General features: G+C 40.0%; 2 protein-coding genes and 1 long non-coding RNA gene across 5 annotated transcripts in view; 2 read left to right on the forward strand and 1 right to left on the reverse strand.

Moving 5' to 3' along the window:
* Window positions 1–7,555, forward strand: part of ARPC4 (actin related protein 2/3 complex subunit 4) — a 32,085-nt gene extending 24,530 nt beyond the window's left edge. For both annotated transcript variants that reach the window (XM_056524713.1, XM_056524714.1), the window contains exons 4-6: window positions 2,355–2,450; window positions 3,338–3,508; window positions 6,560–7,555. In XM_056524713.1, the coding sequence (XP_056380688.1) occupies window positions 2,355–2,450; window positions 3,338–3,508; window positions 6,560–6,565 (273 nt within the window). In that variant the 3' untranslated portion in view covers window positions 6,566–7,555. The remainder of the gene's footprint in view (window positions 1–2,354; window positions 2,451–3,337; window positions 3,509–6,559) is intronic.
* On the reverse strand, window positions 11–26,040 carry LOC130275968 (uncharacterized). Its single transcript, XR_008844970.1, has 5 exons — window positions 25,912–26,040; window positions 23,638–23,848; window positions 17,731–17,764; window positions 13,952–13,997; window positions 11–65 (listed from the first exon to the last, which is right to left on the reverse strand). It is a non-coding gene; the product is annotated as an uncharacterized LOC130275968 (long non-coding RNA).
* The window catches only part of TTLL3 (tubulin tyrosine ligase like 3), a 52,255-nt gene continuing 48,312 nt past the window's right edge, over window positions 22,202–26,144 (forward strand). The window contains exons 1-2 of one of the 2 annotated variants that reach the window (XM_056524704.1): window positions 22,202–22,413; window positions 26,035–26,130. In XM_056524704.1, coding sequence (XP_056380679.1) covers window positions 26,119–26,130 — 12 coding nt within the window. In that variant the 5' untranslated portion in view covers window positions 22,202–22,413; window positions 26,035–26,118. Of the gene's footprint in view, window positions 22,414–26,034; window positions 26,131–26,144 lie in introns of those variants that run through there. The other variant, XM_056524708.1, reaches the window with a different exon arrangement.

Consider the following 26,144-nt stretch of genomic DNA (forward strand, 5'->3'; position numbering starts at 1 on the left):
TTTGTGGGTCTTCAGCTGTTGTCAAACTACAATTCCTTCCATGGTTTGAGACTTCTGTTTTACCACTAGGTGAACACTATTAGAAAAACAAGAAAACCGGCGTTTGAGGAATTAGTGATAGTTTTAGTTTAATCATAATAAAACAAACATACATTTAAAACACTATAAAATGCAATAAGATGCATGCAGGGGGAAAGAAGGGGACTGGTGGGGATCCGAACAGAGAGTGGGAGCATGGGTGACAAATGTAACCACAGTATTATCTGTGATATAATAATTGCATGCTGAAAGGTAAGGGTAAGTAAGTACTGAAATAAAGGCAAAATAGTGCCCAAGAATTTTTAAAGGAAAAGACAAAAAAAAAGGGTGTCCCCTTTACGTCTGAGCATGCAACAACTGTACAATAGAATAAAGTGCAACACGTGAAAACATTTTTATTACCAAGTGGAACAGGTACAGATGAACACGTCCAAAGATGCTTCTTTGTTGGGCAAGAGCAGGATGGGCTAAATATTAGTTGAAGGTCGACATAATTGAGAGGGGTTAACCAAGACTGGCATTTCATAATCCAGTCTAATAGAAGCTCCTGCCAGGGTAAGATTAAAGGGGTTATCCAGGAAAAAACTTTTTTTCTCTCCATATATACCGTATTTATCGGCGTATAACACGCACTTATTAGGCTAAAATTTTTAGCCTAAAGTCTATGTGCGTGTTATACGCCGATACACCCCCAGGAGAGGCAGAAGGAGAGAGGCCATTGCTGCCCGCTTCTCTCCCCCTGCCTTTCCTGGGGTCTAGAGCCCTGCTGCCGGCCCTTCTCTCCCCCTGGCTATCGGTGCCGCTGCCCGTTTTGTCCCCCTGACTATCGGTGCCGGCGCCCCATTGCCGGCGCTGCTGCCCCGTTGCCTTCCCCCATCCCCGGTGGCATAATTACCTGTTGCCGGGGTCGGGTCCGCGCTGCTGCAGGCCTCCGGCGTGCATCCCGTGCGTCGTTGCTATGCGCTGCACGGCGTGGCGCATGACGTCAGTGTGCCGCGCCGTGCATAGCAACGACGCAGGGGACGCACGCCGGAGGCCTGCAGCAGCGCGGACCCGCCCCCGGCAACAGGTAATTATGCCACCGGGGATGGGGGGAGGCAACGGGCCATCGGCGCCGGCAATGGGTGCCGCTGCCCCTTCTCTCCCCCTGGCTGTCAGCGCCGCTTCTCTCCCCCTGGCTATCGGCGCCGGCACCGATAGTCAGGGGGACAGAACGGGCAGCGGCGCCGATAGCCAGGGGGAGAGAAGGGCCTTCAGCAGGGCTCTAGACCCCAGGAAAGGCAGGGGCAGAGAAGCGGGCAGCGACTGCCTCTCTCCCCCTGCCTTTCCTGGGGGTGTATCGGGGTATACACGCGCACACACGCACCCTCACTTTACCATGGATATTTGGGTAAAAAACTTTTCTTTACCCAAATATCCTCGGTAAAATGAGGGTGCGTGTTATAGGCCGGTGCGTGGTATACCCCGATAAATACGGTATATAAATATATATACTGGCTCCAGAAAGTTAAACAGATTTGTAAATTACTTCTATAAAAAAAAAAATTTAATCCTTTCAGTACTTATGAGCTGCTGAAGTTGAGTTGTTCTTTTTTAAGTGCTCTCTGATGGCACCTGTCTCAGGAACTGTCCTGAGTAGAAACAAATCCCCATAGCAAACCTCTTTTACTGTGTGCAGTTCCTGAGACAAGCAGAGATGTCAGCAGAGAGCACTGTTGCCAGATAGAAAAGAACAACTCAACTTCAGCAGCTGATAATTATTGGAAGGATTAAGATTTTTTTATTAGAAGTAATTTGCATATCTGTTTAACTTTCTGGCGCCAGTTGATATAAAAAATAGTTTTTTCCTGGAATACCCCTTTTAAAGTGGATTTATCATGAGGCGTCTTGAAAATTCCAATCACTTCTGTGGGAACGCCATGCCATCTGTGCCAAGCCCTGCCCACTTAGCACAGTGCAGATTGGGCAGGAAGTTACTATTTATTGCATAAACCAAGTGTGTCTGTACAGAATAATGAATGTTGGCTCAACTCTTTGACCATCTCATGTGTATAAGGGTGTCCTGACTGTCTCCTGATGGCAGAATAAAAGTATTGTGCTGTTAGATCCTTTGTTCTCATGGGAGATAAGAGGAGTCTGGCAGCAGTTTACACCCCCGTGTGCTTGTGTATGGTGGGTTGTGATCAACATCTCTCGGCTGAATGAGCTATTTACTTTAATGTATTATACAATGATGAATGGAAGCGTTTGTAACATAATAAACACTACTTTTCTGTATGGAAAATACATTTTATTTTTTATTTTTCTACATTTAGGCCGATGAAATTGAAAAGATTTTATGTCACAAGTTCATGCGCTTCATGATGATGAGAGCGGAAAACTTCTTTATCCTGCGCCGAAAGCCTGTAGAGGTGAGATTAATAAATGTACCATGAGATGCAAGATCTCCCACACAACTTTTAGAAATAAAAATAGAATTTACATTCACCAGAAAATTGATGAGAGGGTATGTGTCACCTGGCAGAATTTTATTGGCTTCATATTTGTTATATAAAAGATCGGGAGAGATGATTTGGAGAGGTCGTGTCCCCAATTATATTGCATTGGGCAATGACTTTAGTTTTCCTTTGCACCAGTTCAGGCTTTTTACTGCTATCCTTGTTCTTAGGTGTTTGCTTCCCTGTCTGCCTTGGGGAGGGTAATGTGCATGCAGAGGGGATGAATTAGAATTGAGGTTCCCTTTTAAATAATCTTCTTCTATTTAGTTGTTAATTCTAGGGGATGTTTCTAGGGAAGTCTCTGCAACCACCATGGTAGTGGGATTGTTTTTATTTTTTAATCCTTTAATGTTAAAGAAGAAGAATCATGGAAAAAAAAAAAACGTATCCCCTATAGTTTTAGATCGTGGTGGGTCCGAGTGTCGGGGGCCCCCACGATCTCCTGTTTGGAGCCCCGGCTCTCCTTCACAGCGGCGCGTCACGACCCCCACCAGATGCTGAGGCCGCCACGCCCCCTCTATATAGCTCTTTGGGAGAGCCGAAGATCACCAAACGTCTCTCCCATAGAGCTATATGGAGTTCATATTACAGAATACTGTGTACTGACGCTGTTCATGTGTAACAGTTTCCACATTCGCCGCAATGTAACTCCATTCTGTACAGCTCTCATGCAGAGTCAGATTCTTTTTTGGCGCTGCCTGATGCGTAGGAGTAATTAGCGTTCCCTTTAGCAGGAACATAGAACGGCACCTGTCTGATTTGGAACTATGTTTAAAGCAATGGTTTTATCTTGTTACCAGGGATACGACATCAGCTTCCTGATCACAAACTTCCACACGGAGCAAATGTACAAACACAAGCTGGTCGACTTTGTGATTCATTTTATGGAGGAGATCGACAAGGAGATCAGTGAAATGAAGCTGTCAGTCAACGCTAGAGCCCGTATTGTAGCTGAGGAATTCCTTAAGAATGTAAGTGGGTATCAGTATATTAGGAGTGAATGGTGTCCGGTCTGTGCACCTTCAGTTTACAGCCTCCCTTCTTAGCAACTATGTAGATGTGGCCAGATTTGGTCGGTTTTATAAATAAGGGGGTTATGTGTTTGGTTGAGAGATTGCCACAAATGCTTACGGGGCTTAGCTAAGCGCTTCTGCCCCTTTTTGTTTTCACATGTAGTGGGGGACTTAGTACACAGAATCCCACCAAAACATATTATGTGAAGTTTTGTTTTCTTGTATCATATAATGTCATTTTTGGTTTAATTATTCTCATTTTAGCAGACTGCAAATTGGTACTTACTGTACTTATTTTACATCCATTTGATCTGCTCCCAGTATTTTTAAGCCACACTCGGCTGTTTACCTTCTCACCACTATTCAAATGGTGGTTTTGAGTCCTCTAAAATGAAAGCAACTTTATATATATTAGGGATGTCCCGATACCGATACTAGTATCTGTATCGGGGGCCGATACTAGCTATTTCCCTGGTATCGGGGACTCGTTCATTGTCCCAGATACCAAATCCGATACCTTCTGCCGCTCCTCTGCCCCGTCCGCATAATGGCGTTCTATGGAGGAGCATGTGACACGCACAACACTTCATCTCCTCCACTTCGCCCAGCGTAACAATACGGAGGAAGCAGAGTGACGTGTATGTCACATGCTCCTCCATAGAACGCCATGATGCAGACGGGAGAACGGGGCAGCAGCACCCGTTAGAGGACAGCCGCAGGTGAGCTGTTTACAAGGGTGGGGGCTGCGGTCTACAAGGGGCCTGCTACTAATGTCTAAAGGGGGGCTGCGGTCTACAGGAGGGCTGCTTCTAATGTCTACAATGGGGGGCACTGTCTACAAGGGCGGGCTGCGTTCTACAGGGGGGCTGCTACTAATGTCTAAATGGGGGCCCTGCTGTTTACAAGGGGGGGGCTGCGGTTTACAGGGGGGCTGCTACTAATGTCTAAATGGGGGTCCTGCTGTTTACAAGGGGGGGCTGCGGTCTACAGGGGGGGGGCACTGTTTACAAGGGGGGGCTGCGTTCTACAGGGGGGCTGCTACTAATGTTTACAGGGGGCTGCTGCTAATGTCTGAAAGGGTATACTACCTAATATTAAAGGCAATCTTACAGCAGAGTCACCTGCACTTACTTGAATGTATATGTAGATAGTGCAGGTGACCCGGTTTCTACCGCTGCTCACCATGTGGTCATCGGTTTCGCCGCCAATGCAAATTTTTTGTTCTGCCCAATGGAGAAGAGGAGAAATCTAGGCTCATACCTCAGCAGCTGCCTCCATTGTACACAACAAGGACCCCACATATCATATGGTAAACAGCGCCAGAAACCGGGTCACCCTGCTGTCAGATTCCCTTTAAAATAAAAGTACTCGTACTTGGTATCGGCGAGTACAATATGGCAGGAGGAGCTGAGAAAATTGATATTTGAGGATTTTTAATAATATAAACCTCAGCTCATTCTGGGCTTAATAGTGGGTGGTCCAACACAGTGATTGACTGTTGCAAAACTACAACTCCCAGCATGCCTGGACAGCCTTTGGTTGTCCAGGCATGCTGGGAGTTGTAGTTTTGCAACAGCTGGAGGCACACTGGTTGGGAAACACCGATAGAGAGAGTCAATCACTTGGCAGGTCCACTTGACTACTTGGCCCAGAATGAGCATAGATTTACATTAATAAATGAAAAGTATTTCTGCAACTTTTCCCACAAAACTATGTATCAATCTCCTCCTGCTCTATACCATGCTGCTGGCAAAATAGGCTGCATTTTCAACGTAACATTTAACCCCTTAAGGACTGAGGGTTTTTCGGTTTTTGCACTTTCGTTTTTTCCTCCTCACTTTTTAAAAATCATAACCCTTTCAATTTTGCACCTAAAAATCCATATTATGGCTTATTTTTTGCGCCACCAATTCTACTTTGCAGTGACATCAGTCGTTTTACCCAAAAATCTACAGCAAAACGAGAAATAAAATCATTGTGCGACGAAATTGAAGAAAAAACCATTTTGTAACTTTTGGGGGCTTCCGTTTCTACGTAGTACATTTTTCGGTAAAAATGACACCTTCTCTTTATTCTGTAGGTCCATACGGTTAAAATGATACCCTACTTATATAGGTTTGATTTTGTCGTACTTCTGGAAAAAATCATAACTACATGCACGGAAATTTATACGTTTAAAATTGTCATCTTCTGACCCCTATAACTTTTTAAAATTTTTCTGCGTATGGGTCAGTATGAGGGCTCATTTTTTGCGCCGTAATCTGACGTTTTTAGCGGTACCATTTTTGTATTGATCGGATTTTTTGATCGCTTTTTATTCATATTTTTCATGATATAAAAAGCAACCAAAAATATGTTATTTTGGACTTTACCACATACCACATATGGGGCGATACCACATATGTTTTATATTTATTTTTATTTACAAATATTTATATATATATTTTTTTTTTAATGGGAAAAGGGGGGTGATTTGAACTTTTATTAAGGAAAGGGTTAAATCACATTTATTAACTTTTTTTTTTTTTTTACACATTTTTTTTGCAGTGTTATAGCTCCCATAGGGACCTATAACACTGCACACACTGATTGCCAGCACTGTTCACTGCAAAGCCATAGCTTTGCAGTGATCAGGGTTATCGGCGGTCGATTGCTCAAGCCTGCATCTCAAGCTTGGAGCAATCAATAGCCAAAGGGACACGCAGGTAAGAGGACCTCCGCTCATGTCCCAGCTGATCGGGACACCTCATTTTCACTGCGGTAGTCCCGATCAGCCCCACTGAGCAGCCGGGCAGCTTTCACTTTCGTTTTAGACGCGGCGTTCAACTTTGAACGCCGCGTCTAAAGGGTTAATAGCGGGAGCCGGCCAAGGACGTAAATATACGTCCTTGGTCGTTAAGGGGTTAAAAGCAGATTTGCTACACAGGATTTTTTTTTCCCCTATGTGGTCTTTATAAACTCTTCTAGTTTACATTTTGCCCTAACAATTGCCTTTTCTCTGTTTTGCAGTTTTAAAGAACGTTTTTGGACAGTGGATGTGACTCCCTCATTTTGCTCCTGGATCTCTGCATCACCGCCCAGCGTGGCTGGGGTTAAAGGGTGGAGGGAGGGGGCTTGCATTTAGTTGCAGAATTAAGGAAACGGTGAATGTCTGTCAGGTAGACCTCAGGGGGAAATGTACATGGCAATTACCTTCATTCCAGATTCCCCCACAGGATGGGACAGAATATTTTTATTGTTATTTTGAGAGAAAATTTATGTGCTTGTCTGAACTTTGTAATCTTTTTTTTCTTTTGTTTCCTCCATTTTTATTATTGCTTTAGATTTCCTTTTTTCTTTATGCAGTTTCTACAAAGAAGGTCCGCAAAGTGATTTTCAATAAGTGCCCAAAACTGGAACCTTCAGTGGCACTGAAGGGGTTACTCTCGAGTGCATTATCAGCTCCCTCTCTCTCTGTCTTTTTTCTCTTTCCATTCCCCTGTCCCCTTAAATGATTTTGTTTTTTGGGGGAAACAAAGTCGACCAAGGATTGAGTGCACAATACACAGCCTGGAGCATGTATTGTAAGCTGCAGGCATTCTTCCTGCCCAAGTCAAGCCTGTCAGCAAGACAGTTCACGGTTTTTATGGACAACACATATACATTTATATATAAATAAATAAATATATATATGTGTATATGGCAGCCATCTTATTCACAGGTACTGTAACTAAGGCGTACCGCCCCGGCCTCATCACAGTTGTTAAAAGGGAGATCTTGTACCCGCAGCTTTCTCACTTAAGGAAGCCTTTTGTCTATATTTGCACTCCATAAGGACTATTTGACAAAATATACGGTTTATCTTTCTACAGTGTAAATTGTAAGAGCACTGATCCCCTCCCCCTGCATCAGGAGAATTGGCAATCTTTAAAAGCAAAATGAAAAAAAATTATTCTGTATCTTTCTGCTTTTTTTGCACTTAATGTAGATTTTTCTTATTCAAAAATAAAGCCTTTTTGTCCTGTCTGTTAGTTTTGTTTTCCTTCATTTTGGTCTGCATATAATACTAACATGGTTGTAGTTAAAGGAGTACTCTGGTTTACTAAAAATGTATCCCCTATCCTAGGGGATAAGTGTCAGATTGTGGGGGGGGGGGGGGGGTCTGACTTCGTTGACCACAGTAAGAAGCGCTGGCTGACAAAAACCCCCTCCATGCATCTCTATGGGAAAGGCGGAGATACAGTATCAGGGGGGTGAAAATAAAAATAAACTTCTTCTCCAAGGGACTAAATCGAAACACAATCTACTTGTCCCTCATTACGATCCACTTGTCCTGGTACATAAAATAATTTCAACCGAAATAGTATGTAACTAAGGTCTTTATTAGTTTGTTTATTTTGTTTTTGCACTTCCGGTTTTAATTCCTTGCTCTATAATAGCCATAACTTATTTTTTCATCTACAGAGCCATATGAGAGCTTGTTTTTTGCGGGACCAATTGTACTTTGTAATGACACCTTTCATTTTTCCATAACATATGCTCCAAAACAAAAATAAAAGTATTTGTGATGTGAAATTGAAGAAAAATAAATGCAGTTTAGCAAATTTGGGGTTTTTCTTTTTTATGCCTTTCACTAGAGATGAGTGAAGTTACAGTGATTCGATTCATCACAAACTTCTCAGCTCAGCAGTTGCTGACTTTATCCTGCATAAATGAGTTCACCTTTCAGGTGCTCTGGTGGGCTGGAGACTCTCTCCTAGGACTGTATCCACCTTTTCCAGCCCACCGGAGCACCTGAAAGCTGAACTCATTTATGCAGGATAAAGTCAGCAACTGCTGAGCCGAGAAGTTTGTGACTAATCGTATCACTGTAACTTCGCTCATCTCTAGTGAAAGGCATAAAAAAGAAAAACCCCAAATTTGCTAAACTGCATTTATTTTTTCTGGGAATTGAGGTTATAAAAAAAAAAGTGCAATTCTGTGGTTTTGGTATTTTTTTTACGTCAACGCCATTAACCATACAGGATATATAATGTTATATTTTAATAGTTCAGACAATGATGCACGCGCCAATACCAAAAATTTTTATTTTTTTTATATGGAAAAGGGGGGTGAAGTAAACTTTTAATATGGGAGCGGTAAATGGGGGTTTTTTAAACTTTTATTACTGGCAGCTACAGCTTGTGCCAGCCTGTTCCCCTCGGTGTGCTCCTTACTATGGTTTGCAGCACAGAAGAAACCTTGATTTTCAGTGGTCAGCAGTGTCTTTGAGGAAGTGGTTTGAATAGTTTTTACTATAGTCTATGTATGATTTGGCTGCACATGAGCTCTTTCTCTAGATGAACCAAAAAAGCAGAAACAATCTGTGGTCAGACTTACTATTATTTTTAATGAACTGGCAGAAGAGTTGATCTTGTAGTAGGCGTTGGGGTTTCTATCATTGCATGGGACTTCCAGCAATACCTGTTCCTGATAAGTAGCCCATCTAAAACGGGCAGAGATCAGCCAATGAACGCCAACGCTTGTTCATCTGCTGATCACATATTTTGTGCAGCCATTAAAATGATTATCAGTCGCACATTGCCCTGTGTAAATGGGTGATGTGCAGCCAACAATGAAGAGGTTAAAGCACCGCATGAAGGATCCAGCATTGCCCTGCAATTGAATGAGCCATGTGAAGGTCTCATTAAACAAGTGCCAATTGGCAATCATTCACATGCCCCTATAGCCCCATGAAAAAAAGCCTTTAGATGTACCAGATTTATCAAACCTGCTAAGCCACTTTTCTGATTGTCCAGTCTAAGTTTGCACTATAATACTTCCCTCTATGTAAAAGATCATAACACCATGTACAGGAATATGAAGATTATTATAATGCTCCATATGTACAACAATATAACTACTATATTAATACTGCCCCTTATGTAAAAGAATATAACTACTGTTTTATTGCTCTCTATGTACAAAAATATAACTACTATAATACTGCCTCTTATGTACATTAATATAACTACTATATTACTGTCCCATATGTTCAGGGATATCACTACTAGACTACTGCTCTTTATGTACAAGAATATGACTGTACTGTATTAATGCCTCTTATGTATAGGAATATAGCTACTATAATACTGCCCCCTATGTACAAGAATATAGCTACTATAATACTGTACTGTGTACAAGCATGTAACTACTATAATACTGCACTATGTACAAGAATATAACTACTATAATACAATATAGCTACTGTATTACCACTCCCTATGTACACGAATATAACTACTATAATACTGCTCCCTATGTACAAGAATATAACTACTATAATACTGTTCCCTATGTACAAGAATATAACTACTATAATACTGCTCCCTATGTACAAGAATATAACTACTATAATACTGTTCCCTATGTACAAGAATATAACTACTATAATACTGCTCCCTATGTACAAGAATATAACTACTATAATACTGCTCCCTATGTACAAGAATATAACTACTATAATACTGTCTCCTTGTACAGGAATATAACTACTATAATACTGCTCCCTATGTACAAGAATATAACTACTATAATACTGTCTCCTTGTACAGGAATATAACTACTATAATACTGTCTCCTTGTACAGGAATATAACTACTATAACACTGTCCCCTATGTACAGGGATATAACTACTATAATACTCTACAAGACTAGAACTGTTATAATACTACCTCCTGTGTAGAATAATGTAACTACTATAATACTACCTCCTATGTAGAAGAATGTAACTACTATAATACTGTTCCCTATGTACAAGAATATAACTACTATAACACTGTCCCCTTTGTACAAGAATATCACTACTATAATACTGCCCCTATGTACAAGAATATCACTACTATAATACTGCTCCTATGTACAGGGATATAACTACTATAATACTCTACAAGACTAGAACTGCTATAATACTACCTCCTGTGTAGAATAATATAACTACTATAATACTGTTCCCTATGTACAAGAATATAACTACTATAATACTGTTCCCTATGTACAAGAATATAACTACTATAATACTGTTCCCTATGTACAAGAATATCACTACTATAATACTGCTCCTATGTACAGGGATATAACTACTATAATACTCTACAAGACTAGAACTGCTATAATACTACCTCCTGTGTAGAATAATATAACTACTATAATACTGTTCCCTATGTACAAGAATATAACTACTATAATACTGCCCCTATGTACAAGAATATAACTACTATAATACTGTTCCTTAATTCATTCACTGGCTGCTTTATTTTCATGATAGGAGCCCCTTTCGGTCCAGCTGTTAAATAGTGTTGCTCACGAATATTCGCAATTCGAAGATTATTCGCGAATATCGCATATTCGCGAATTCGCGAATTTCGCGAATATAGCGCTATATATTCGTAATTACGAATATTTTTTTTTTAATTTATTTATTTATTTATTTTTTTTCACAGTACACATCACAGTGATCACCCCTCTCTGCTTCCAGCTTGTGTGGTGTAAAGAAGGCTCTAATACTACTGTGTGAGACTGGCGCGCAAAAATTCGCATATGCGAAAATTCGCATATGCTAATTTCCGCATATGCGAATTTTCACGTATACTAATTTTGTATATGCTAATATTCACACATGTTAATTTTCGCATACGCGAATTTACGCATATCCGAAAATAAAACGCGAATATGCGAATATATGACGAATATTCGTCCATATATTCGCGAATATTCGCGAATTCGAATATGGCCTATGCCGCTCAACACTACTGTTAAATCACATGCACATCAGACTAAGCAAATCCCACGTCTGTACCCAGGTTGCATGTGGTATTACAACTTGTCTCCATTCACTTTAAAGGGGTACTCCGGTGAAAAACTTTTTTTTTTTTTTAATCAACTGGTGCCAGAAAGTTAAACAGATTTGTAAATTACTTAATCTTAATTCTTCCTGTACTTATTAGCTGCTGAATACCATTTTGACAGAGATGTCAGCAGAGAACACTGTGGTCATGATGTCAGCAGACAGCTCTGTGTTTCAAACGGAAAAGAATTTCCACTGTAGTATTCAGCAGCTAATAAGTACAGGAAGGATTAAGATTTTTTTAATAGAGTAATTTACAAATCTGTTTAACTTTCTGGTACCAGTTGATTAAAAAAAATATATATATAAATCACCGGAGTACCCCTTTAACCATTTAAGGACCCAGGCTTTTTCCGTTTTTTTCATTTTAAATTTTTCCTCCTTAACTTTAAAAAATCATAACTCTTTAAAATGTTCACCTAAAATTCTATATGATGGCTTATTTTTTGCGTCACTAATTCTACTTTGTAATGACATCAGGTATTTTACCCAAAAAGCTACGGTGAAACGGGAAAAAAAATCAATGTGCGACAAAATTGATGAAAAAACACTATTTTATAACTTTTGGGGGCTTCCGTTTTTATGCAGTACATTTTTAGGCAAAAATGATACCTTATCTTTATTCTGTAGATCCATACGGTTAAAATGATACCCTACTTGTATAGGTTTGATTTTGTATCACTTCAGAAAAAATCATGAATACATGCAGGAAAATTTATAAATTTTTTTATAAAATTGTCATTTTCTGAGCCCTAGAACTTTTTTTTATTTTTCCATGTACAGGGCGCTATGAGGGCTCATTTTTTGCACCGTGATCTGAAGTTTTTAGCGGTACCATTTTTGTTCTGATCAGACTTTTTGATCACTTTTTATTCACTTTTTTGTGGTATAAAAAGTGATCAAAAATGCGCTATTTTGGACTTTGGAATTATTTTGCGCGTACGCCATTAAACGTGCGGTTTAAAAAGCGGTATATTTTTTATAATTCGGACATTTCCGCAAGCGGCGATACCACATATGTTTATTTTTATTTACACAGTTTTTTTTTTTTAATTCTTGGAAATGCCGGGTGATTCAAACTTTTATTAGGGGAAGGGATAATTGAAAGGATTTAATGATTTTTTTACACTTTTCTTATGCAGTATTATAGCTCCCATAAGGGGCTATAACATTGCATTAACTGATCTTTTACACTGATCGATTCATCTCCATAGGAATGGATCAATCAGTGTTTTGGGCGATTGATTGCTCAAGCCTGGATCTCAGGCTTGAAGCATTCATTCGGCGATCGGACAGCACAGGAGAAGGTAAGAAGACCTCCTCCTGTGCTACAGCTGTTTGGAATGCCGCGATTATACCGCGGCGATCCCGAACAGCTCCCTGAGCTAGCCGGGCACTTTTACTTTCGTTTTTAGCCGCGGGTCCCGGCTTCACTATGACGCCGGGCCCGCCACGATATGATGCGGGGTCACCGTGTGACCCCGCATTATATCGCAGGACTGGGGCTCAGGGCGTAAGTTTACGCCCTGGGTCCTTAACAGCTTAAGGACTCAGGGTTTTTCGTTTTTTCCTCCTTACCTTTTAAAAATCATAACCCTTTCAATTTTCCACCTAAAAATCCATATTGTGGCTTATTTTTTGCGTTGCCAATTCTACTTTGCAGTGACATCAGTCATTTTACCCAAAAATTCACGGCGAAACGGAAAAAAAAATTGTGCGGCAAAATCCAAGAAAAAACGTCATTTTGTAACTTTTGGGGGCTTCCGTTTCTACGCAATGCATATTTCGGTAAAAATGACACCTTATCATTATTCTGTAGGTCCATACAATTAAAATGATACCCTACTTATATAGGTTTGATATTGTCGTACTTCTGGAAAAAATCATAACTACATGCAGGAAAATTTATACGTTTAAAAATGTCATTTTCTGACCCCTATAACGTTTTTATTTTTCCACGTACAGGGCGGTATGAGGACTCATTTTTTGCGCCGTGATCTGAAGTTTTTATCGGTATGATTTTTGTTTCCATGGGACTTTTTGATCACTTTTTATTCATCTTTTAATGGTATAAAAAGTGACCAAAAATACGCTTTTTTGGACTTTGGAATTTTTTTGCGCGTACACCATTGTTGTACACATTAGTGATCATGTGAACAGCTGATCTGCCGGGACTTTAATGTTGAAAATAAAGCCACCAATAAGAGAATTACCAACACAGATGTTTATATCAAGACTACTGTCGGGAAAATTTTCCCTGGAGTGCTGCTATTACATTCTATAACATTTGTTACCATCTACTGAAATTAAAAAGTTCTTGAACAGTAGCCTCCAAACAACAACTCCCAGCATGCCCGGACAGGCCCCCCTTATTAAATAGACACTGTCATTTGAAAAAAAAATTTATATCATGAAGATATCATTATGTATATTTGTAATAAACATTGGTTTAAAAAAAAAAAAAATAAAAAAAAAAATATATATATATATATATATATATATATTGATTGGGGTAGAAATGCACTATACTTCTTACCACTAGGGGTCCCTCCACTATCCACAAGATTGTCTTGTCCCTGCAGCTATTGAGACAAAATACAGTGTTTGTGTCACAAGCAAGACTCTTTTTCTGTGAGCTGGGAGCATGTCACAGAGCCTCAGTGCACAAAGCAGCCAGTTGTCAGCTCTGAAGAGTAAGGGAGGAAGTTCCGACATGACTTGTGAGGGCAATAGGCATCTGGTGAGAACACTCCCTCCTCAATGAACTGCATGCACTGTGAGCAACACAAACAAGGGAATTAGGAGCCATAAAAGGATGATAACAAGGATGTAGGTGCTCACACAGCCTCAGCACCAGGTAGAAAGTATGGGGGGCATTTATCATTGTAGGTGTAAGTGAAGCATTTATCATTGTAGGTGTAAGTGAAGCATTTATCATTGTAGGTGTAAGTGAAGCATTTTTCTACACCTATTCTACTTATTTTGTGTGCCGTTAATGTGCTTTAAATTTATTTAATGGTCAAAGAGCATTTGATACATTTTGTGCAGGTCACATTTTCTGAAATTTCACTCCTTACATACAGCAAAAAACTAAGTTCAGTCTGAGCTGGTGTAGTATTAGAGACTTTTTGGTGGTTGTGCACCTTTTTTGCACCTTTTCACAAAAAGCGCAGTTCATAAAACCCTTCCATATCATGTGTATTGCCAAAATCAGTGGATTACAACTCAAAACCAGCAGAAATGTGTAAACCAAAAGGTGCAATATATATATATATATATATATATATATATATATATATATATATATATACATACATACATACATACATACACACACAAATACACTCTTGTCATTCAAAAAAACTTTTAACATGTCAAAAGATTTGATCGGCGGGGGTCAGAGTGCTGAAACCTCTGCCGAACAGGAGAAGAGCTGGGAGAAGTCTGCGCTGCCATGCGCTCCTCTCCCTGCTTTGTGTCATGTGATCAGGACACACTCAATGGACTTACATTGCAAGTATGTCTCAATTAGAGATGAGCGAACTTACAGTAAATTCAATTTGTCACGAACTTCTCGGCTCGGCAGTTGATGACTTATCCTGCGTAAATTAGTTCAGCTTTCAGGTGCTCCCGTGGGACTGTATCCACATTTTCCAGCCCACCGGAGCACCTGAAAGCTGAACTAATTTATGCAGGATAAGTCATCAACTGCCGAGCCGAGAAGTTCGTGACGAATCGAATTTACTGTAAGTTTGTTCATCTCTAGTTCTCAATCATGTGATACGGAGCCAGGGAGTGCGGTAAGCACAGACTTCTCTCGGCTCGTTCCCCTGATCGGTGAAGGTCTAAACACTCAGAACCCCGCCGATCAAAACTTTTGACATGTCGCTAGTACATGTCAAAAGTTTTTCCAAGTGACAGTGTTCTGACAAGTCTTGAGTGAATTCTTTAGTATTCTACTGTGCAGTCAGTAGGTGGCAGCATTGCACTGATTAAGGGAAAATCATAGAAAGTTTTATAAGAGGACACATTTCTTTTTTTATTTGTAAATCCTTGTAATACACCTGAATGGGGCTGTTTCTATAGAACATGGTACATGGATTTCTGAAAACTCCATTAAAGGGGTACTCCAGTGGGGGGAAAAAAACAGAGGTGTCAGCAGGGAGCACTGTGGTCAGACAGAAAGGAAATTCAAAAAGAAAAGAGCTTCCTATGGAGCATTCAGCAGCTCCTAAGTACTGGAAGGATTAAGATTTTTATATAGAAGTAATTTATTAAGCTGTTTAAAACTTTCTGGCACCAGTTGATTTAAAATTTTCCACTGGGGTACCCCTTTAAAACTGGGTAAAGGGAATGGATTTTAGGCATGTTCACACAACTTAAACCCACGCTAAAGAGGACACTGAATTAGCTCCAATTTCTGCATCCAAATCCATAAGGTTTTGCATGGAAAAAAAACAACTCCTATTGACTAGGATAGGAATTTCCTCACCACATCACAGATTTTTCAGCATAGAAAATAATTGACATGGAAATTTTGTAAGTGTTTACTGCCTGATGAACTTCAATGGGATTCCCATTCGCACTGCAGAATTTCTGCTACGGAAATTCCACATTCCGCATTAAGAAAGGTCCTGTCCTAAATTTTTGCAGATTTCAGATGGAGAAGCTCATTGAAGTAAATGGGGATTTTTTTTTTCTCCGCAAAATGCAAAATTGATGCAAATTTCGTGCCAAATTCACACGGCATTCGTGAGGATTCTGCTCAAAATGAAACCTTTTTCTGTGCACAGAGAATTTAGGCAGAATTTCCGCATGAATTCTGCAGAAATTCTCCATACATGCAGAAAAATGCGGAATTCCGTGTCCACATCATTTGGCCAGAATATCGAGGTGTGAACATAGCCTTAGTCCATTTGTTTCAAATGGAAGCTTTAAAATGATGGTGAAATCCACATCAAAATCCACACGCAACATGGTAAGTGAAACTACAGTAAGCTCAGCCGGAAGTAAATCTAAAATATCGGCCATTGATTAGTTTAGTCTGACGGCCACATTAGTTTAGCTTTCAAAGTGCTCCAGTTGCCCATAAGGTCTTGGGTTAAGTGGTGTTTTTTGGTCATACTGTGTTACACTATTGTGATCTTGGGACATTTTAATTTATGCAAGTGAATGGGGTTTCATCATGACCCACAAATGGCTGTGACCACAACTGGATGTAGCATGATCATGGCAGCACCACACACTGATTTATGGTCACCCGACCAGCAATTGAAGTCCAAGATGACTGACTGAATTCTCCAAGCACTGCTTCCATTTTATCACCTCTGGGTCTGGATTTTGAGGCAGAATGTTCTGCTTCATCAGTTTGCCATGTGAACAAGCTTTTACCTGTGTACATGCTTCCACTCCATTTATACTTACAATTCAAAATACAAGTCAAATAATGATGCGTCATACATAGTGTATTTTTTAATGTGTTGCATTTATGGTCCCACATTGCATCTGTTTTTGTTCTTTTATTAATTGATGTATTTATGCACAGGACCTTCCAGCACCACATCCAGCATCAAAGCACAAACAATAAAAGAAAGATTGTCCGTTCAGCACATGGATATGGAGAAAAATGTGTCTTGGTTTTATTCAGGATCAAAATTACATGAAGAATGCAGGAGCAGAAATAACTTTGACGCATTTCATGTTAACGGCGCTTAATCATAGAGTCCATGTTTAATCGCAGTTAGCGTGAAACGGGTCAGATGTTTTTACTGCTCCTGTTTGCATTTTTCATGTAATTTTGTTCTTAAAGGGGTACTCAAGCGCTAAGACATCTTATCCCCTATCCAAAGGATAGGGGATAAGATGCCTGATTGCGGGGGTCCCGCCGCTGGGACGTGATCTTCCACGCCGCACCCAGTTAGAATAAGCCCCCGGAGAGTGCTCGCTCCGGGGGCTTATTCTAACGGGGTCCGGTGTGGAAGATCATGGGGTTCCCCAGCGGCCGACCCCCGCGATCAGGCATCTTATCCCCTATCCTTTGGATAGGGAATAAAATGTCTTAGCGCCGGAGTACCCCTTTAAATATAGCCAAGACACAGCTTTCTCCATATCCCTGTGCTGGATGGACATTCTTTCTTCTATTGTCCCTTTATTTTTACCTGTGTTGTGGAAATATAGCAAAAAAAAAAAGCTAAATAAATTAAACAACCAAACAAATAAATAAAATTAAAAATAAACAAAAATAGTGAGCAATGCAAAACAAGAACCAGGTGTATTTAAATTAAACACATTACTTCTATTGTCTTAAAATGTTACCAATGCAGATGTGTTGGAACGTGTTGCACCGTCACTGTAATAAAAAAGAAAAGTGAATAAAACAAATCGAAATCATGGTCAGTGTTTTTTCAATAAATAAAAACAGAAAAAATATGGATGCAAATGAGAGAAATGCAATTGTGCCCTTATACCAGTATTTTCCAACTAGTGTGCCTCCCGCTGTCGCAAAACTACAACTTCCGGCATACCCGGACAGCCTTTGGCACTCTGTAAGTCTTTGGCTGTCCTGGCATGCTGGGAGTTTTAGTTTTGCAACAGCTGGAGGCACCCTGGTTAGGAAACCCTGCATTACACCATGATATGACTACATTGTAAACTCTTTATAATACAGTATCTGCAAATCCTGGACCCCCTAAAGTTCTACCTTACTGCCGTTAAATAACATTGATCCCTATGTAGTCCTAGGTTCAGTTCGGTAGAGCCGCCATAGTATGGACTTATGGAACATATGACACTGCAGTCATTTACTACAGAGGCTAAAAATCATATAGGGCATTAGAGACCATCATCCTTTATAGTGCAAAATTCTTGGTCACCCCTGGATTTAGATAAACTAGAAGAATGGTCAGAACTCTGGGAACTGACACTTAATGTGGATAAGTGCAAGATAATGCACCTGGGGCGTGAAACCCCTTGGGCAGAATATAGAATATCTGACACAGTCCTGACCTCAGTATCTGAGGAAAGGGATTTAGGAGTAATTATTTCAGAAGACTTAAAGGTAGGAAGACAATGTAATAGAGCAGCAGGAAATGCTAGCAGAATGCTTGGGTGTATAGGGAGAGGTATTAGCAGTAGATAGGGAAGTGCTCATGGATGTATAGAGAGAGGTATCAGCAGTAGATAGGAAAGTGCTCATGGATGTATAGGGAGAGGTATTAGCAATAGAGAGGGAAGTGCTCATGGGTGTATAGGGAGAGTTATTAGCAGTAGAGAGTGAAGTGCTCATGGATGTATAGGGAGAGGTATTAGCAAAGGGAAGTAGTGCTCATGGATGTATAGGGAGAGGTATTAGCAAAGGAAAGTGCTCATGGATGTATAGGGAGAGGTATTAGAAAAGGGAAGTGCTCATGGATGTATAGGGAGAGGTATTAGAAAAGGGAAGTGCTCATGGATGTATAGGGAGAGGTATTAGAAAAGGGAAGTGCTCATGGATGTATAGGGAGAGGTATTAGAAAAGGGAAGTGCTTATGCTGCTGTACAGAACACTGATGAAACCTCACTTGGACTATTGTGCGTAATACTGGAGAACATGAGGGAGATTTATCAAAACCTGTACAGAGGAAAAGTTACTGAGTTGCCCGTAGCAACCAATCAGATTGCTTCTTTCATTTTTGAAAAGGCCTCTGAAAAATGAAAGAAGCAATCTGATTGGTTGCTACGGGCAACTCAGCAACGTTTCATCTGGACAGGTTTTGATAAATTTCCTCCATATCTCCAGAAGATATATAGATATTTTGTAGAGAGTTCAGAGAAGATACTAAACTAGTCCATGGATTGCAGGATAAAACTTACCAGGAAAGGGTAAAGAACCTTAACATGTATAGAAGAAAGAAGAGACAGAGGGAATATGATAGAGACTTTATATACATAAAGGGAATCAACATGGTAAAGGAGGAGAGCATATTTAAAAGAAGAAAAACTACCACAAGAGGACATAGTTTTAAATTAGAGGGGCAAAGGTTTAAAAGTTATATGAGGAAGTATTACTTTACTGAGAGAGTAGTGGATGCATGGAATAGCCTTCCTGCAGAAGTGGTAACTGCAAATACAGTGAAGGAGTTCAAACATGCATGGGATAGGTATAAGGCTATCCTTCATATAAGATAGGGATAGGTATAAGGCTATCCTTCATATAAGATAGAGATAGGTATAAGGCTATCCTTCATATAAGATAGAGATAGGTATAAGGCTATCCTTCATATAAGATAGAGATAGGTATAAGGCTATCCTTCATATAAGATAGAGATAGGTATAAGGCTATCCTTCATATAAGATAGAAATAGGCATAAGGCTATTCTTCATATAAGATAGAGATAGGTATAAGGCTATCCTTCATATAAGATAGAGATAGGTATAAGGCTATCCTTCATATAAGATAGAGATAGGTATAAGGCTATTCTTCATATAAGATAGAGATAGGTATAAGGCTATCCTTCATATAAGATAGAGATAGGCATAAGGCTATTCTTCATATAAGATAGAGATAGGTATAAGGCTATCCTTCATATAAGATAGAGATAGGTATAAGGCTATCCTTCATATAAGATAGAGATAGGTATAAGGCTATCCTTCATATAAGATAGAGATAGGTATAAGGCTATTCTTCATATAAGATAGAGATAGGTATAAGGCTATCCTTCATATAAGATAGAGATAGGTATAAGGCTATCCTTCATATAAGATAGAGATAGGTATAAGGCTATTCTTCATATAAGATAGAGATAGGTATAAGGCTATCCTTCATATAAGATAGAGATAGGTATAAGGCTATCCTTCATATAAGATAGAGATAGGGATAAGGCTATCCTTCATATAAGATAGAGATAGGTATAAGGCTATCCTTCATATAAGATAGAGATAGGCATAAGGCTATCCTTCATATAAGATAGGGATAGGTATAAGGCTATCCTTCATATAAGATAGAGATAGGTATAAGGCTATTCTTCATATAAGATAGAGATAGGTATAAGGCTATCCTTCATATAAGATAGAGATAGGTATAAGGCTATCCTTCATATAAGATAGAGATAGGTATAAGGCTATTCTTCATATAAGATAGAGATAGGTATAAGGCTATCCTTCATATAAGATAGAGATAGGTATAAGGCTATTCTTCATATAAGATAGAGATAGGTATAAGGCTATCCTTCATATAAGATAGAGATAGGTATAAGGCTATCCTTCATATAAGATAGAGATAGGGATAAGGCTATCCTTCATATAAGATAGAGATAGGTATAAGGCTATCCTTCATATAAGATAGAGATAGGCATAAGGCTATCCTTCATATAAGATAGGGATAGGTATAAGGCTATCCTTCATATAAGATAGAGATAGGTATAAGGCTATTCTTCATATAAGATAGAGATAGGTATAAGGCTATCCTTCATATAAGATAGAGATAGGTATAAGGCTATCCTTCATATAAGATAGAGATAGGTATAAGGCTATTCTTCATATAAGATAGAGATAGGTATAAGGCTATCCTTCATATAAGATAGAGATAGGTATAAGGCTATCCTTCATATAAGATAGAGATAGGGATAAGGCTATCCTTCATATAAGATAGAGATAGGTATAAGGCTATCCTTCATATAAGATAGAGATAGGCATAAGGCTATCCTTCATATAAGATAGAGATAGGTATAAGGCTATTCTTCATATAAGATAGAGATAGGTATAAGGTTATCCTTCATATAAGATAGAGATAGGTATAAGGCTATCCTTCATATAAGATAGAGATAGGTATAAGGCTATCCTTCATATAAGATAGAGATAGGTATAAGGCTATCCTTCATATAAGATAGAGATAGGTATAAGGCTTTCCTTCATATAAGATAGAGATAGGTATAAGGCTATCCTTCATATAAGATAGAGATAGGTATAAGGCTATCCTTCATATAAGATAGAGATAGGCATAAGGCTATCCTTCATATAAGATAGAGATAGGCATAAGGCTATCCTTCATATAAGATAGAGATAGGTATAAGGCTATCCTTCATATATGATAGAGATAGGCATAAGGCTATCCTTCATATAAGATAGAGAAAGGTATAAGGTTATCCTTCATATAAGATAGGGATAGGTATAAGGCCATCCTTCATATAAGATAGAGATAGGTATAAGGCTATCCTTCATATAAGATAGAGATAGGCATAAGGCTATCCTTCATATAAGATAGAGATAGGCATAAGGCTATCCTTCATATAAGATAGAGATAGGCATAAGGCTATCCTTCATATAAGATAGAGATAGGTATAAGGTTATCCTTCATATAAGATAGAGATAGGTATAAGGCTATCCTTCATATAAGATAGAGATAGGCATAAGGCTATCCTTCATATAAGATAGAGATAGGTATAAGGCTATCCTTCATATAAGATAGAGATAGGTATAAGGCTATCCTTCATATAAGATAGAGATAGGTATAAGGTTATCCTTCATATAAGATAGAGATAGGTATAAGGGTATCCTTCATATAAGATAGAGATAGGTATAAGGCTATCCTTCATATAAGATAGGGCCAGGGACTATTGATAGTATACAGATTATTGGGCAGACTAGATGGGCCGAATGCTTCTTATCTGCGGACACTTTCTATGTGTCTCCCCTGCATGGCGGACATGTGGCTGAAGGTTATACTGAGTTCACACATTGTTGTGACAAACAAGCTGTCAGGTGGATTACGGAGGGGGTGCCACACCATTGCAGCAGTAGGAATAGGATTGTGTTTCGTGTTGCCCAGGAGACAATCACCGGGACGACAGAAAACAGAAGGGGACGGATTACCCAGGGAGCCGGCCATGTCATGGGCTGGATGACAAGGAAGTTGGCTCTGCAGCAGCACAGTACACAACCTCAGCTGGCATCAAAGATCTGCAAACAGAGGGGCAGCCCTGCCATGCTGCCTGCTAGATGGGCCATGTACTGATATGCCCGGTAAGACACCATAAGCATAGGGCCTCTATATATTCTTCTATGTCTTGCTGGACGTACAAATAGACCTACCAGTGTGCCTCCAGCTGTTGCAAAACTACAACTCCCAGCATGCCCGGACAGCCGAAGGCTGTCCGGGCATGCTGGGAGTTGTAGTTTTGCAACAGCAGGAGGCGCCCTGTTTGGGAAACACTGATTATCCAGAGCCAGATAAGTGATTATGTGTTATATGTCTGATGTTTCGTATTATTAATCCGCCATGGAGTAATTTAAAATCTTCTCTTGGGGAACTGCATGAATGACAATTCCATAACATTGTATTGATAACATGGGGCGTCCTCTGAGACCTACCTGCAGATTTACCAGACATATTCTTGGCCTCAGCTATCATAGAGGGATCCTATATTTAGAAGCAGCAATTCGCATAGAATCTATCACGGATTTGTTACCTAGGCAATGACCTGATATGATATTTAAGATATACTTTTATTAATGAAACAAAACTAAAAAAAAAAAAACTTGCAAAAACTTGCTTTCTGCATGCTGATTCAATATTGACTTAAAGGGGTACTCCGGAGGGGAAAAAAAATAAAGTTTTTAAATGAACCGGTGCCAGAAAGTTAAACAGATTTGTAAATGACTTCTATATAAAAATCCTAATCCTTCCAGTACTTATCAGCTGCTGTATGCTCCAAAGGAAGTGTAGTTCATTTCTGTCTGACCACAGTGCTCTCTGCTGCCACCTCTGTCCATGTCAGGAACGGTCCAGAGCAGGAGCAAATCCCTATAGAAAACCTCTCCTACTCTGGACAGCTCCCGACGTGGACAGAGGTGGCAGCAGAGAGCACTGTGGTCAGACTGGAAAGAACTACACAACTTCCTCTGGAGCATACAGCATCCGATAAGTACTGGAAGGATTACGATTATTAAATAGAAGTAATTGACAAATCTGTATAATTTTCTGTCTGTCATCAGTTGATTTAGAAATGTTTTTTTATTCCTTTGGAGTTATCCAAGATTAGAAAAACATGTCTGATTTCTTTACAAAACAGCATTAGGCATGTCGTCAGGTTGTGTGTGGAATTACAACTCTGTTTCATTTATTTCAGTAGAGCTGAGATGCAATACCACACGTATCCTGAGGACAAGAGTGGTGCTGTTTCTAGAAAAAAATCATCTTTTTGTAATCCTAGATTAGGGGAGGGGGGGAGGGGTTTAATTATTTACCTTTTTTCCTTATTTTTGCCCCTCACTGTGGCAAGCAAACTTTACTTACTGACCCAACCATGTGCCCACTCCTGTCTTCATCGGCGGGCCACTTGACTTCTTGCTTCTGTGAGGTCTCGTGTATGGGTTAGGGGTTGAAATTCCTAGTCTGGTATATAAAACGTCACTGGAGTAGGAGAAGTCTGTGTTGGAAAACAGGCATACTAATTTTCTGTGGACAGAGAGGAGGGAATAACTAGCAAAAGGAAAACAGGATTATCAGTATTTAATGAGCTGACAAGCTCCCTCTAGTGGTGGCAGCAGGCTGACAGAATTTGATTTTGCAGAAAGGATTTAAAGCTCCACCCCTTAAAAGATTTTCAGTCAACTTTATTTTGTACTTAATTAATACAAAATTCTATTTTCTTTCATATACATTCATATTAGCACATGTAACAGTAGTAGGAGTAATATTGTGGCACTCATCAGATGCTTTATAATAACATGGTCTTTACTAGCACATTCGGTTTGGAAGCAGACAGGGCGACAGCTGTTTCATGCAACTGCGATTTTTATTTTTATTTTATTTTTTGATCCAACCACAGGCTTTGACAATCCATCAGTCACAAGGACTAACACTACCTCATGTTAAAGTGAATATCACTGAAAGAGAATTCACTGCTGGATGTCGCTCTTTTAAGCGTCCTTTATTGGAAAACTGCTACATGCAGATTTTGGAGCTGACTTGCAATGGATTTGACGCAAATGTCACCATTTCATTGGTGAAAATCTGCTGCATCTCCACAACAAATGGAATTAAAAATCTGCAGCATACCCTGAGTTTGTATGGGATGTATAGGATGAAAGTGATTTTAAAAACCCATCCACTTGTTTTATAAATCACTGTGGATTTACAGTGCAGAATCCTCATACAAATCCACATCATCTGGATAAAATCTGTTTGCAATAAGGTACTCCAAGAAACCAATTTGGCCAGGGCTGGTGCAAGGATTTTTGCCACCCTAGGTAAAAGCTAATTTTTCCTCCCGCCCCCTTGACTCCGCCCATTGGTCCACCCTTTGACATGCCCCACCTTACTACTGGGGAGACACACTGTAACAAACCTTCTGCTCATGTAATCACCTTACTACTGGGGTGACACACTGTAACAAACCCCCTCCTTATGTAATTACCTTACTACTGGTGTGACACACTGTAACAAACCCCCTCCTTATGTAATTACCTTACTACTGGGGTGACACACTGTAACAAACCTCCTCATGTAATCTCCTTACTACTTGGGTGACACACTGTAACAAACCTCCTCCTCATGTAATCACCTTACTACTGGGGTGACACACTGTAACAAACCTCCTCCACATGTAATCACCTTACTACTGGGGTGACACACTGTAACAAACCTCCTCCTCATGTAATCTCCTTACTACTGGGGTGACACACTGTAACAAACCTCCTCCTCATGTAATCTCCTTACTACTGGGGTGACACACTGTAACAAACCTCCTCCTCATGTAATCACCTTACTACTGGGGTACACACTGTAACAAACCTCCTCCTTATGTAATCTCCTTACTACTGGGGTGACACACTGTAACAAACCTCCTCCTCATGTAATCTCCTTACTACTGGGGTGACACACTGTAACAAACCTCCTCCTTATGTAATCTCCTTACTACTGGGGTGACACACTGTAACAAACCTCCTCCTTATGTAATCTCCTTACTAGGGTGACACACTGTAACAAACCTCCTCCTTATGTAATCTCCTTACTAGGGTGACACACATCTGGGAGGGGGAGGGGGGTATGCTGATTCTGCCGGATGAGCTGGTTGAGTGAGTGGCTCGGATGTTGCCTGTCTAACTTTCTTGTGGAAGGCAGAGCGGCGCCCCCATCAAGAGGGCGCTCTAGGCAGGTGCTTATTTTGCCTATAGGCAGAGCCGGCCCTGAATTTGGCAGCAGCAGGGACAGCAGATCAATCCTGGGCCACTTCTTACCACAGGCTTCATAGCCATTGTGTTCACTTCTCTTTAGTAGGTATACAATAGTCTATAGATTAGTATGGGCCCCATTACATCTCGTAAAGCAGTGTCTTCCAACCAGTGTGCCTCCAGCTGTTGCAAAACTACATCTCCCAGCAGTTGCCACAGAATTTCTATAACACCTGGACGCTGAGGGATTGGGGTACCTGGGGGCGCAGATAAATTGCCTTTTAGGGGTCAGGGAAAGCTGAGTGACAATAACAACAGTTAGTAACACGTTACTAGTTAACCTACTTTACCAGCAGCAGATAAAACTAAGAAAATTGCGGTTATGAATTATGCGGAATGGTGCATTTTAGATTGTCCTATGTCCTCCCTGCAAACCATGGAATAACTTTATGTCTTTTCTGGACACAGATTTATGGCACCGGATGACAGATCTGTCCCTGTGAAGTCTTTCCTACACAAAGAACAATAGTTGCCACCAGCACCGCTGTCGCCATGGTTACCCAGGTGAATGTTCTATT

This window comes from Hyla sarda, chromosome 6 (genome assembly GCF_029499605.1).
Source record: "Hyla sarda isolate aHylSar1 chromosome 6, aHylSar1.hap1, whole genome shotgun sequence".
NCBI lineage: Eukaryota > Metazoa > Chordata > Amphibia > Anura > Hylidae > Hyla > Hyla sarda.